The 13,272-nt window shown below is 39.0% G+C and overlaps 3 protein-coding genes across 3 annotated transcripts; 1 reads left to right on the forward strand and 2 right to left on the reverse strand.

Annotated features, from left to right (window-relative positions):
* Nucleotides 1-1,230: 1,230 nt before the first annotated feature.
* On the forward strand, nt 1,231-2,547 carry LOC100747635 (zinc finger protein 512B-like). Its single transcript, XM_033319294.1, has 3 exons — nt 1,231-1,243; nt 1,562-1,794; nt 2,061-2,547. The coding sequence occupies exons 1-3, from the start codon at nt 1,231-1,233 to the stop codon at nt 2,484-2,486; spliced, it is 672 nt and encodes a 223-aa protein (XP_033175185.1). The 3' UTR covers nt 2,487-2,547.
* A 555-nt stretch (nt 2,548-3,102) lies between these two features.
* LOC100748479 (anti-sigma-I factor RsgI2-like) lies at nt 3,103-5,222 on the reverse strand. Its single transcript, XM_012382219.3, has 3 exons — nt 5,091-5,222; nt 4,502-4,771; nt 3,103-3,851 (listed from the first exon to the last, which is right to left on the reverse strand). Exons 1-3 carry the CDS (start codon nt 5,100-5,102, stop codon nt 3,579-3,581), a joined length of 555 nt encoding a protein of 184 aa, XP_012237642.1. The 5' UTR covers nt 5,103-5,222; the 3' UTR covers nt 3,103-3,578.
* Nucleotides 5,223-10,445: 5,223 nt separating this feature from the next.
* LOC100745608 (cyclin-dependent kinase inhibitor 1C-like) lies at nt 10,446-11,902 on the reverse strand. The gene is made up of 4 exons (XM_003487235.4): nt 11,736-11,902; nt 11,250-11,474; nt 10,859-11,020; nt 10,446-10,699 (listed from the first exon to the last, which is right to left on the reverse strand). Exons 1-4 carry the CDS (start codon nt 11,745-11,747, stop codon nt 10,574-10,576), a joined length of 525 nt encoding a protein of 174 aa, XP_003487283.1. The 5' UTR covers nt 11,748-11,902; the 3' UTR covers nt 10,446-10,573.
* Nucleotides 11,903-13,272: the final 1,370 nt, after the last annotated feature.

Below are 13,272 nucleotides of genomic sequence, written 5' to 3' on the forward strand. Positions count from 1 at the left end.
GTCGATTACTCTCGCCATTTTTACAGCAGGAAATTACACTACGAGTCCGCGTAGGAAGTACTACTACCTAATACGATCTCCTCGTCCGCGGAAGACTCATAGAGGAAATCCGAAAGACGATTATACGATTTAGCGACGCGTGAAAACATTTTGTATAGCGAGATTAGATAGCCGAATTGAAATCGTTTTCAAATTATATTTACTTAATCGATTAATATTGTGGAATTTATATACAGTGGATATATATCTGCAACGAAACATATTTAATAACATTTCTGGCTCTTCAATGAATTGTAGTATTCTCTACAGATCTAGAAAGTCGATCGAATATAATTTTAAAGCGAAAAGGTGAACGGTAGTTGTCAGTCAATAAGTATCGTATACATACACTTGAATTTTCTAATTGAATTTTGATTCTTAAAACAATTATAATGACCACAATAAAATGTCACAGCGCAAGATTGTATGAAACTTTCGATCACGTATGATTGTACGTATCACACGCGATACTAACGAGCTCCGAAGACCGTATAATTTACACGCTGAAACTGTTGTCAGGTAATTATTTGAAAGAAAGATTACAGTATCCAACATGCGATGAAAGAGCGTAACACGGTGGTTCTCAATGGACTCGTCGCCATTTATTCTTCAATGCGAAGAAGAAATTAATGGACAAAGTTATTGAATCATCAACGAGAGAAGCTGCTTGACGAGGTCAGTTACGAAACCAGGAATTCCATTTCAATTGATGGAGGATGCGCATTCGGAGAGGATCGATTTCAATTGCACTTGAAATCAAGCGTAATGCTCGTCCAGGGAGACCGGACGTAGCGGCGGTCATCGAACTCACGGAACGCCACGAGAAGAGTAAGGAAAAAAGGGGAGAAGCGGAGACAAGATTGGAGAACGTAAGCCAGTCGGAAAGAGAGTGCTTTCTTCGTGAATCGGTGACGGTGAAGGTCCTCGTATATAAGCAAGTGCTGGTAGTGCAATTGTCAGTGTAACTCGTCCCATCGGAAACACCTATCTGCTTACACCTACGAACCGGATGACAATGTGGCGTATAGTAAGTTCATCATCGACAACTAACGTATCGCTAAGACCATAAATCGTCGATGTATCAAGGAAATCTCGGATCTGCAGATTGGCCATTGTGTTATACCGATTTTATATCATTTTCATTTTTATTGCGATCTTGTGAAGGTGAATTCCAGTGAATTAAAGGGAGTCATGGTTATAAAGTGTAACTGTTCGACTCTTGGCTTGATCCTTTTCATTTTTCTGTCAAACTGGGCGTACGTCCCAAAAGTGATTACTCGAGAGAGATCTGGGAGAAAGTACTGCAAATCCTCTGGCTTGAAATGCATTGCTCACTGGTATACGCAGATTATATATCGATATTTACGGTTCTGTATTGTGTAAAATACAGTTGGAGTGAAAGTTATTCCCACTGTACCGTTCACTTGTGTTAACAATAAAATCGATTAATATAGAAAAATGTTTGCCCAATTTTTATCTTTATAGAAAGATTAAAAGATGAAAGGAATTTTTCGTTTTTAAGCATTTTTTTATAACCAAAATCGAACTTTAATCGCGATTACATATTTGCAGTTCTTATTCACTTTGACTGTGGCCGTCGCGAGAGCCTCTCATTTTTCATCCCTGGAAGGCCATGGTCTTGTCAGTGAACCAAAGCTTATCTCTCAATCGGTTCATCTGAAGGAAATACCGACGAAGATCATCAAAGTCACAAAGACTGCAGTTGTCAAAGTGCCAGTCCCTTATCCAGTCAAGGTATTTTTTCTCAAAACGTAACAGTCTTTTTTATTAACATTATCATCAATTTTTAAACATAAACGTACATATTAATCTTAAAAAGCAGTCGAAAAACACCAAAATTATTCGATCATGTAGCCCATAGCGTGAACTTCAAATGAATATATCCAACCCTTTTTTCAAACCACGAATTAAACGATTTTGTTTCTTCCCGCAAAATCAGAAACCGATTGATCCTCTCTATAGGTGGTTTCGTTGATCTAGAATTCCTTTCTCTTTCATAGGTACCCCATCATATACCTGTTCCGGTGCCAGTAAACCATCCTATCGCAGTTCCGTATACGAAGCTAGTGAAAGTCCAGGAACACGTGCCAGTCGAGGTATCCAAGCCGGTTCCGGTTCCGATTCATCAGCAAATACCGGTGGTGGTGCCAAAGGCTGTCCCGGTACCACAACCGATTCCAGTTCCTCATCCGGTAACAGTGAATAAGCCTGTCTTCTATCCAGTACCACACCCGATTCCATATCAGGCGAGTAGCCATTCCGAGGGTGGCATCGGTGGCGGAGTTGGTGGATATGATTCCGAAGGTCATGGAGGCCACGAACCTGAAAGCTACAGCTCTTACACGGTGAATCAACAAGGGCACGATCAAGATGGACAAGGAGGACACTTCCAACCCTCTCAACCTGATTATAATTCGCATCATTGAATGCTCTTTGCAATTTTAGTTGTACATACGCTGTACTATTATGCCTGATTCGTTAAGTTTCTGTTTGTAGTTTTTTCTTGTTGTCGCTGTTTATCTTTTGCTACATTTTTTTAATAAAACTTTATATTTCGTAAACCCACGGTATCCTAGTTACAGATCCTTCTAACACCGGCTATCGTATTACTTCGATTAACTACCTCTCGGATGAATAATCGAAGTAGCACAGTTATGGTTGAACAGTATCCGAGAAAAATGTCTCGGCTGCGATGTCGAGCGATCTTTCACGCTTCGGTAAAATGGAAAGTGAACTATCGTGTTACGGTTTGATGAGTCACACGACTGGTTCAATGTCTGCATGATCTATATCTGATGCCTAGATCATTTCCGATCTATTCCGGCCATGAAAAATCGCTCGTGTTCGATCCAAGTATAGCGAAGGGATCGTTCAGATCTAGCGCCAAGTATCTATAACGGGTCATTCAATTGCAACTACCGTGGAATTCAATTCCTATTTCTTGTATCAGGAAATTCAGTTGGAAGCACTATTTCCGTAATACATTTTTACAGGTATGTTTTTTTTTTTTAGTGTTAAGGAGTTTAAAAGAAACATTACTCGTTTTAGTACGAAAAGAGAAATTTATTATTTCTATGATGTAAAATAAGCGTCGAATTACATGTACAGAGGAAAAGAGAACTAATTACATCGCGATAGAACAATTACATCTGACGTCACAGAAGTGAGACGCTCAATTGCATTTATTCATTTCACGAAGAAGTCCGCTGAATCATATCTGACAATTAAGGACACTCGGAATGGACTACTAATCGTTCCATTATCCAAAGGAACCAATCTTCGTGTCATCGTAGATACACCGAGATCCAAAATAAAATTTCGATAAAGTAAATAACACGTGAAATCGATGTTCACGGGTTTGCTTCAAGAGTTCTTCGTTCGTTCGATCTTGAGGAGAATCGTAACACGGAATTTCTCTGTCAGCAATGGAATCCTACAGTTGCTCGGGTTTTAAGCAACGATATCCTTATTTCGATGACCGAAGCTAGCTCCCTCGAGTCCGCGAAAAGAATTGATGTTTACCAGGAGGAGTAGCCAGAAGGGTAACTACCATGGCTTGGCCATCCGTTGTTGTATTTCTCAACGACCACTGTAGGTTGTGCGACCGGTACTGGAATCTGTTTCACGACTGGAACAGCATATGGAGCTGGTACTGGGACCTTGACTGGTACGCTGACTGGAACAGGCACTGGCCTATCAACTGGGACTGGCACGTGCTTGGTCACTGGGACTGGGTAAGGTTTCGGGACGTGAACGGGATACGGACGATCGACTGGGACGGCTACTGGTACCTGAAGAAAAGAACATGTCAATGATTAGATGAGCAACGTTCAATGATCCTACATTGTGTCCACAAGGGACACGCCGATGATGTACTTTCTAATTTACGATAAAATTTTGATATTTTCTTAAATAGAAGCTAACTCAAAATGGTTGATCGCATAGATTGTTGCAATTCTGTATTATACATGTACATACGATTAGCAAAAGTAACATAATCGATGGAGGAATTCACGTAAAATGAAGCCGTTCGATTTACAAAGTTTTCTAAGAAAGCCAGCACGCACGTGTGAGATTATTCTTGGCTTACGAAATCCTAGCACACATTTACATTGAAATGTTAATTAACGTCCGACGATGAAGGCGCTGACTGCCAATCATGCGAACAGATATTCCGTGATAAATAGAGCGTGATTGGGAGCTCGAAGTTCTCGAAGTTCTCATTTATACTAGTTGCCTTGATTTCGATAGGAACGCGCATCAAATTTAATCTGTTATGCGAATCGGACGGAAAGCTTCCGTAAAATATCCTATCGCTCTCGCTTTTTCCAGAGCTTTCACGATATTCACGATATTCACGGTTAAGATATTGGAACACTTTTGTTCGTTCCTATACTCGACCGGTTGGTAATGAGCGAACCAAAGAAATGCAGATCTTTACCCTAACTGGGACAGGAACTTGTCTCTCAACGGGAACAGCTACTGGATGTGGCACTGGAACTGGAACTTCCCTGGTTAAGACGGATACTTGGCTGACTGGCACACCACCGCCGTAACCACCGCCGTAACCACCGCTGTAACCACCACTATAACCACCATAACTACCACCACCATATCCCAATCCATAGATTCCTCGTTTGTCTTTTTTAGTTTCGCCTGCAGCCTGTTCTTCGGCGAAGGCTACCGCCAAGAAGGCAAAGATGATGATGAGCTGAAAGAAAGATAATAATCAAATTCTAAGAAAAGAGAATCACTCCTCATGACGCGACAAAATCACTTAATAGCACAGAACTTTGTTTTAGCCATAATGCTTATGTTTTAACCGTAGTGTATCACTAATAACAGAACAGTCTCTATTTGAAAAATAATCTCGATTAATCTTGATGCATTCAATTTTGAAAAGTATAGGATAGTTTTGTTTCAACGAAAAAACCAAGTCGTCTCAACTGCTGCTGGGTAAACTCGGTCTTGATCGTCAACAGAGACTGATCCTCAAGATCGTCAGACTGCCAAGATGTTCGATTGCTCACCTTAGCGTTCATGGTACTGCGCTGTTGGAGTTGGTTCGTCGTTGTTTTGCGACTGATGAGATACCAAGAAGATTCTCTGCTTTTATACGGTGTGACGACCACGACGAACCCTTGAGCAGGTCGGAGGTGGTAGGCAGTGTCGGGCCTACAGAAACGGTGAGAAGAAATTGGGCGTGGGGGCAAATAGAGGTCTCCGAAAAGCAATCCAAGGCAAAGCTCTTTCCGCTCGCTTTTTGTGAAAGATACATTATGGCCCCCTTCACCAATTCAGATTAATACTTTATTGCAATATTTTGTTGAGTTTTTTCTTAATTATATTTTGAAGCGTTAAGCTGTCATTAATCACTTGCAAAAAGTTTTCCTCTTTCTGGTACATTCGATATGAAGCTGTTCTCACGCATATACTACCGGAACATCCCTGACATCAGGGAAAAAAATGAGGAAAGGCGACAAGATTTTTGGAAATTTAATTTTATCTTTAGAAAGACTTCACGAGTGCAAAATTCTTGAAATAATTCAACCGCGGGAAATGCGTTTCCCTTTCCTTTGGAACTGAATGCTACCATTTCAGAAAGTGACCGAATTTTTTGTTGGTTCATGCAATGTTCGACATTTACGTGGCCGCTTGTGCAAAATAATCTCTGGGAAACTGTAACGTGGCAGGTGATTGTTACGTTAACATCGTTGTAAACAGCGCAGTATAATATGTATGACATAAGTATGGATTTGATACTCTAAATAAAATACTGCATCGAAAAAAAATTAGGATCGCTATTTCTGGTTTCAGCTCGATATACTTCGTTACGAGTTTAATCGTTATGCAAATAAAATGACGCAGTGCAATAAAAAACGTCGAAATGTTCTTCAAGATAAGCAATAAGGTAGAAAATATCAAGGTGGACCAAAAATACGTTTAGCGCGATCAAGTGTCTGAATAATTTTTTTTTAGGCATGTTACGATCGTTTTTTTTTCCTGAAATAAATGAACGATACCTGTGTCGGATAGATATCATCCCGAAAATGCAAATCGTTTAATTAACTCAAGCAGTTTCCATAATAATCAAGTTTTCTTGTTTCTAATAAAACCACATTTATCTTAACAAAAATCAATCAATATACGATCAATGTCCAATCAAACTTGTGTCCACAAATTGTCTATAATACATTTCAAATTAAATGCAAATTGCTGCTCGATGCGATCCTAATCTAAGTTTCTACGATGATAAAATTTCGATGAAATTGTCTATCTCATAATTGATAACTATTGTCCGACTTGATGAATTTCAAATTTTTGCGCTTGACATTTCGAACTACATCGACGATTCTCCTTGGCAAGAATGTTGGCTTGTTATAAATGGCAAGACAGTATTAAACAGGAGAAGAAAAAAGGGTTCGCTCGTAGGAAATTTATGCAGAAGAACCCTCTGGACCGCTTTGTTCGCAGACATCGCATACCAGCCACATAATCCGCTGAGATTCTGAACAGCGTAGTCCCTCTCGTTTACCTTGTTCTTATTAGACCGATTGTTATTTTGTACTGTTAACGTCGATGATTCATTACCTTGATCGGAATAAGTAGATTTTTCTAACCCCTTGGAAGCGCTACGCAGATAAGATGTTTAGTGTTACAAGGTCTGTAGCGCCTGCAACAATGTTAATTGATCATCGCAATGACTTATTTCGTCTAAGCAGTGAGCGTCGCTCTGCCGTACCTTCACCTGAAAAAATCTGTGTGCGCGCTGTATTTTCGAACGATATTCTTACAATTAGTGCAGAGTTGTGGGAAAGAGGATACTAATCTTTTAATGTTAAGCATTCTAGTGTTTCCAGTGAAAGACATTCTCAACAGAATCAGTGCGTTTCAATCGGCTGACATTCGTCGAAACATCAATCTCGATTCGTAGCTACGATACGACGTATGCAACTGGATCGGATAGAAATTCAATTTTCGAAGGTACGAGACGGTACGAATCTTCACGGAGGAATACGCACGTCGTTCGTTGCATAAATCGCTTCTCGGTAGGTTTCGACACCGCAAACTGGCTTTGTCCTTTTCCCTTCTTTTCAGCATACAAACCTCCACGGTCCGTTTGTTACGCGTTCGAGATGGGCTCGTTCCTCGCGATTACACAATCGTAACCAACCAACGAAAATTCCATATTCGAATTTCGCTACGTTTACCCTAACAGGTTCTCTGATTGTTCTTACGTTTATGGATCAACAGTTTATAGGGTGATTCTGAAAATAGTATCAGGTAAAAAGATATCCTCAACAAGGACTCTACATGATCGGACGTTTTATCGAATTTCAACAACAATTCATCGATAACTTTCGAACTGGAAAATTGATTTTGTCTAGTATGAAAACGCATGATAATTGCGAATGAAGGAAAGTAATAAAGTAGCAAATACGTTTTATCGCTGTGTTACAAATACAACTTGAACGCGTATCACCAGGTATAAATCTTTATTGCTGGCCGTACACCTGAAAAGCGACCAATTTGTTCCATTTTAAGTGGGCAAAAGGGAACGGAACGATTGCGCGACTGACCGATCGCGTGTAGAAACATACCAAAAGTTTCACGTACGAATTATGTTGGTCTCATATCGTAACGATCTACGACACCGACCAAACCGTTTATTGTCATGAAAATGAGCATGATCGGTCCTTTATTACACGACGGAATGGCACTGGATTTCACTCGTGTATTCTATCCAAAAAGAAAGTAAACTTTGTTTCCGTCTTCGATGTCGATATGTCGTCGAAATTGAAACGCCAAAAACTACTTCTATAAAGGGGATTATCTTATTGGCCAATCGACAAGAAATTTCGAAATAGCTAAATACCGATGAACTGGTTTTATTCTCTGATTGGACTTCGATTGTTGGCTTTCTTTTTAAGGGTATCATCCTTGATCCCTTAAATGTTAAGCAAAACATTTCTATGCGATATCCTTACGTTAATGTATTCAGATTTGGACAAGTCGTTATTCACTTGATTTTAACAAGTCTAAACTGATTTTATACTGTGTGTAAATCGTAATTTTCGTACAGCTTACTAGGCAAAAGATATAGTCGTATAAATAGCACTCTAACATTTCACAACGTATGTTCATACTCCAGAACTCCGAAATGTCGCTCAAGTTTGCAACATGAATACATTAATAATGGAGAAGGTCGATTTATAAAAATTATTCCCTTGTGAAATAATCGCACAGGAATACCGCGAGAAATATTGTCAAGAACACGTTTGCTGCCAAAGGTTGAAGAAATAATTAATTCTCGAAATATATCGATAACTTTTTTATGTAACATGGAGACTAGATGAAATACGCAGATTTATTATTGTAACGTTATCCTATAAAATATTACTGAAAGTTGCAAAAAAGAGCGACGCGAAGAAGGGGATTGATCAATGTCTAAACTTTGTCAAAATCAATTTTTACTGCAACATATAAATTTCTATCGAAAAGTTTGATATAAAAATTTGATATAAATAACGTGTAGATTGCATGATGTGTTTTTAGAAAAATCTATCAAATTTTGTTAAATTTTATCTACCAAACATCAAGAATTCCTTTCATAAAGTGAACGTAGTTTTCTACCCGGAGATGAACGAAATTAATCAGACAAGAGGAATTTAACCTGATATTCAAGCGACACGCACGCGGCGTAAAAAAACTCGTTTCGAGGTTGTTTTTGCTTTCGCGCTAACTTTCGTATAGAGAACGGAATAACCCTTATATAATTACGATGTTACTCGAGTTTTGATGCTCTAAGCGTGACATTAAAAAAATATTGTGTAATCGTTTAGTATGTGATAATACGCTAAATTGCACGTCATTCTCAAGTCGTTGAATAACCTACCATCAATGAAAGTTTAATGTTTGGTCCATAATGTATGACAGAAGATAAAGAACCAGATGGTACTCAGTCTATGTGATACCCTGTCGAATATTTCTTCCATAATAGTTCATGGAAATATGGTTGATTAATTCGAGAGTTGGAATAAATCTTCCAGAATGACTCAATGAAACAACGTGTATTTGCAAATTTTGCCGATAAACATCAAATGTTAACTGAGAAAATAATATTTCGAATTTTTATTACTTCATCATTGGATTTACATGGATCTAGAAAAATATGTAACGTCCACGTGACAAGGTCGGCGATTAAGGATCACGTTAATTAAGAGATGTTGTAACCTGATCGGTATGTATGAAGCAGATAATGATTGGCACAACGAAGTACTTTCTAAAAATTAATAACTATTTGCATGCGTTCTTTAGAAGTGAACGGGGATGAATAGTGCATTATGAGACATAAACTGAAGTATCTGCGTTTTTAACGACTATTTTGTACGAGGATATATTTGTGCGTAATGAATAAGAAGTGTATAGTTTTGTACATATCCTTTCAGTAAGAGTTCAGTAAGAGTTCAGTAAAATTCGGAAAATGGGACGACGGATGCAATCGAAAGCAGAAAATACGCTCTAAAATATTTTACAAGTTATTCCAAGCAATTACGAACAATTCGGGGAAATAACCTACCATAAAGGGCAGGAATTCATTTGATTGAGGCATTTCATTAGCGCGTCGCTTTCTTGGAAAATTTTCTGTAGCCTTTTGTTAGTTAAAAAAACTGTCTTCTATATATAGATAGAGATAGATAGAAATCCAAAGGAAAGTTCACCGCTTGACCTGCATTCCGTGAACATCGTGAGATCTTGAAAATTAGGGTAAGGGAGGTTCCCAGACCGCGCGAAATCGCAGTCAAGGTTCGGTTTGGGAACATCGCCAACTCGTGGGTAGTTTCTATACAATGGTGAATCAGATAGCGCTCGTAAAAGTATAGTAATGGGCTGTCGCGCAAGGAAGTGTCGAAACGTTTTATACGCAGATAATTAATACCGCAGAAATTCCTAGTCATTAATGCGACACGGCAGCACTCAGCCAATAATTTTACGATCGGTCGAGGTCTTCACGCCATCGATGCTACCCTCCATAGATTTCAAGTATCTCTGTTTTGTTGCGTAATTTCAGTTTATTATATTAGTTAATAATTTATAGTAGCTATGCTCTTTTCAAGGAAACAGGAGCTCAATCGTTCGCCTGTGCGATGGCAAAAACTTAATGCTAATTGACGTAGTAATACGAGCACGTAATGTATCGATCATTCCTAAGCAAATATGAAATCACCGAGCGTTGCAATCCGCGTGTGGTAAATATATTTCGTAATATATGACTGGACAATCAACATGCAAAATGCATTAATCAACATCAAAGATCGAAGAAATGGTTCGGTCAAAAAGAAATAACAAAACGTTACTTTAAAAAACATTTATAAAATCAGTTTATTGCATGATTCGTGTCAACTACGAAGCAGAATGTGTTTTCGTACTGCTCTCGTCATAATGTCTTTTGCGATGCTGCGGAAGTGGTTAGGTGGGAATGGAAGGGTGGCAGATTGAAAGGAAAATTCGTCTAATAGTGTCCCAAGCCGTATCCTTTAACAAGGACTGGGACTTGTTCTTTAACGAGAACTGGCTGTGGAACGACGACTGGAACCGGTTTGGGAACCGCGACTGGAACGGGGTGAGCCACTGGTACCTGCAAGTAAACAGTAAATAGAGGATGAAGGAAAGCTTTTAAAGTGTGACCCAAAAGGCAACTCGAAAATTAAATTTAATAAAAGCTTTACCATATTCGGATCGTGGCTAATTAATGAAATTACGGAGGAAGTCGAAAGAATTGATTCCTTTAACTTACCTTGACGGGGTATGGGGCGGGCACGGCTACAGGAACCTTAACTGGAACCGTGACTGGGACTGGTTTTTCGACTGGGACCGCGACCGTCTTGGTTTGCACTACTGGGTATGGCTGGGGTACTGGAACCGCCACTGGGACTGGATGTGGGACCGCAACTGGTACCTGAGGAAAACATAGTATCATACACGATACTCGTTGAACATTTCGTCTCGATACAGATATTTAATTCTAATCTCATTTAACACTGATATTCATGGAACTTGGTTTTTAATCGAATAGTAGAATCTCTGGAAACGCAACAGTGTAATAGAAAGAGTTAATAAAGCATGTTAAGTTTTATAATAATAGATTTGTAACATGAACAAAGACTCTTCTCGGATAATTTCCTCACCTTTACGGGGACTGGCCTGTCAACGGCGACAGGGTATGGTTTTGGGACTGGAACTGGAACAGCGACAGGCTTTTCTTGAATGGCGACCGCAACACTGCCATGTCCCAATTCACCACCGAGCAGGCCCCCACCATGTCCCAAACCACCATAGCCCAAACCGAGCAGGCCACGCTTCTGGACCGTTTTGTCTTCGGCGAACGCCACGGAGATCAGCATCACGAATACCTTAAGAATGAAAAATGCAATATGATCGACTGGCCAAAATTGTTTCTATACCGAGACATCAATCGTTAACGGGATTTAAGACCCTCGCGAGATTTAAGTAGGACGGTAACTTCTCCAAGACAAATTTCTTTTTCGAGACTCTCGAGACCGCATTTTCACTAAAAGCTCACAAAAACTACGTGTAACTACGAGCACTGAATATTCTCGAGATCACAAAAAGAGACGAACTTTAAGTCAACACGGAGTTGGAGTGAAACGTACCAGGGCCCTCATGGTAAACGATTGGGTATTACTTTGGCTAGTGCGTCTTGACTGGTAAATTAAATTGGTTCTGTCGCATTGGAGGAAAACCACCCTTTATATAGGGAATTCACTTTCATTTCACGCGTACACCCCGCCAATGAAAAGCCAATGGCCGTTCGGTGCGCTATCGCCACACCTACTATATACTATTTACTCACTGTACAGCCACATACCGTTACACATTATAATACATAATGTGCACAGGGAGTTGTATAACACGCCAAACGTGCGCCAACCGGGGCTAGTAAATAGAACGCGGGCACTTTATGCAGATATGTATATATGCGCGCATACATTTTCGACCTAGCTCCGTGACTCTAACGAGAAGTCTCAGAGTCTACGGCATATCGATCGGAGGAAACGCGCGAACGTGAGACACCTGAGAATTTGGATCTTTTTCGGCTATAGATCGTGGCAAATCTTGCTCGCATTTGGGTTCGTTCGCGACAAATACTCGTGCGCATTGTGAAAAATGTACCGTCTATTTCTTGTATCTAGTTGATGGTTCTTCTTTTCTCGAGAAACACTTCGAATCGGTAAGAATAGAACAAAGTTGAATCAAGTCGATCGACTCAAGTGATTAAAAGCCAGAAATTAGAGAATGGTGTTATTCACTGAATTCGTGATTCTATCTTTGAACGGAATTGTCGAAAAAATCCTTAATCGAGCAAATACGAAATAAGAGACTGCTAAATAGAAACTGTCACTTTTTGTGAACACACAGTATTTGACGGCTAATCGATCGGCTGCAATTAATGTTGCAATTAATTGCATAAAATCGGAGGTGCATGTAGAAAATCGTTACGTAATTACGCAATATAGTTGGGCAGAATAACGAGTAGCAGCTGGTGAAACAGGAAAGCAGGAAAATTTTACGTTCAGAAATCTCTACTAGCAACAGAGATATTTCCTAATTTCGTTTCCCAATTCGTATGCAATTTTCCAGTCTCACCACAATTTTGTGTATGTATACGTATAATTTGTGTGAATTTTATTTCTATCTTCCGAAAAGATTTTGATACTTTCAACCAAGAGAACGGAAAGTAGTAATTTAAAATAAGAATCAATGCTGCATTAATCGTTTTGTAAAAATATTCTTTAAAAAGTAAATAAAAAATTTGATTTGAGTAATTATTATTCTGGGAATTATGATTAACGTGCGCTAAACCATGTAATATTTTACAACGATATTCGATGAATATTTATTTCAGCAGTCACTGTACAATTATTAATGTAAAAATTAATAACAGATTATTATACTATTGAATGCTGATTCTTGTATATTTCATTCATTGACTTGTCAAATAATTGATCGTGAAATTATCAGAAATATAGATCGAATCGATCGCAATCGAAAGAAATATCGTAACCGAGTTACAGAAATGATTCATCAATTAGTTTTCACTATCGTAACTAACGCTTAAAACAAATTTCAAATAAATATTGCTCGTATGGCATACTTTGTGACTGCCTGTCTATTCATCAACACCCTGAT

Source organism: Bombus impatiens, unplaced genomic scaffold (assembly GCF_000188095.3).
Source record: "Bombus impatiens unplaced genomic scaffold, BIMP_2.2 scf_0146, whole genome shotgun sequence".
Classification (NCBI taxonomy): domain Eukaryota; kingdom Metazoa; phylum Arthropoda; class Insecta; order Hymenoptera; family Apidae; genus Bombus; species Bombus impatiens.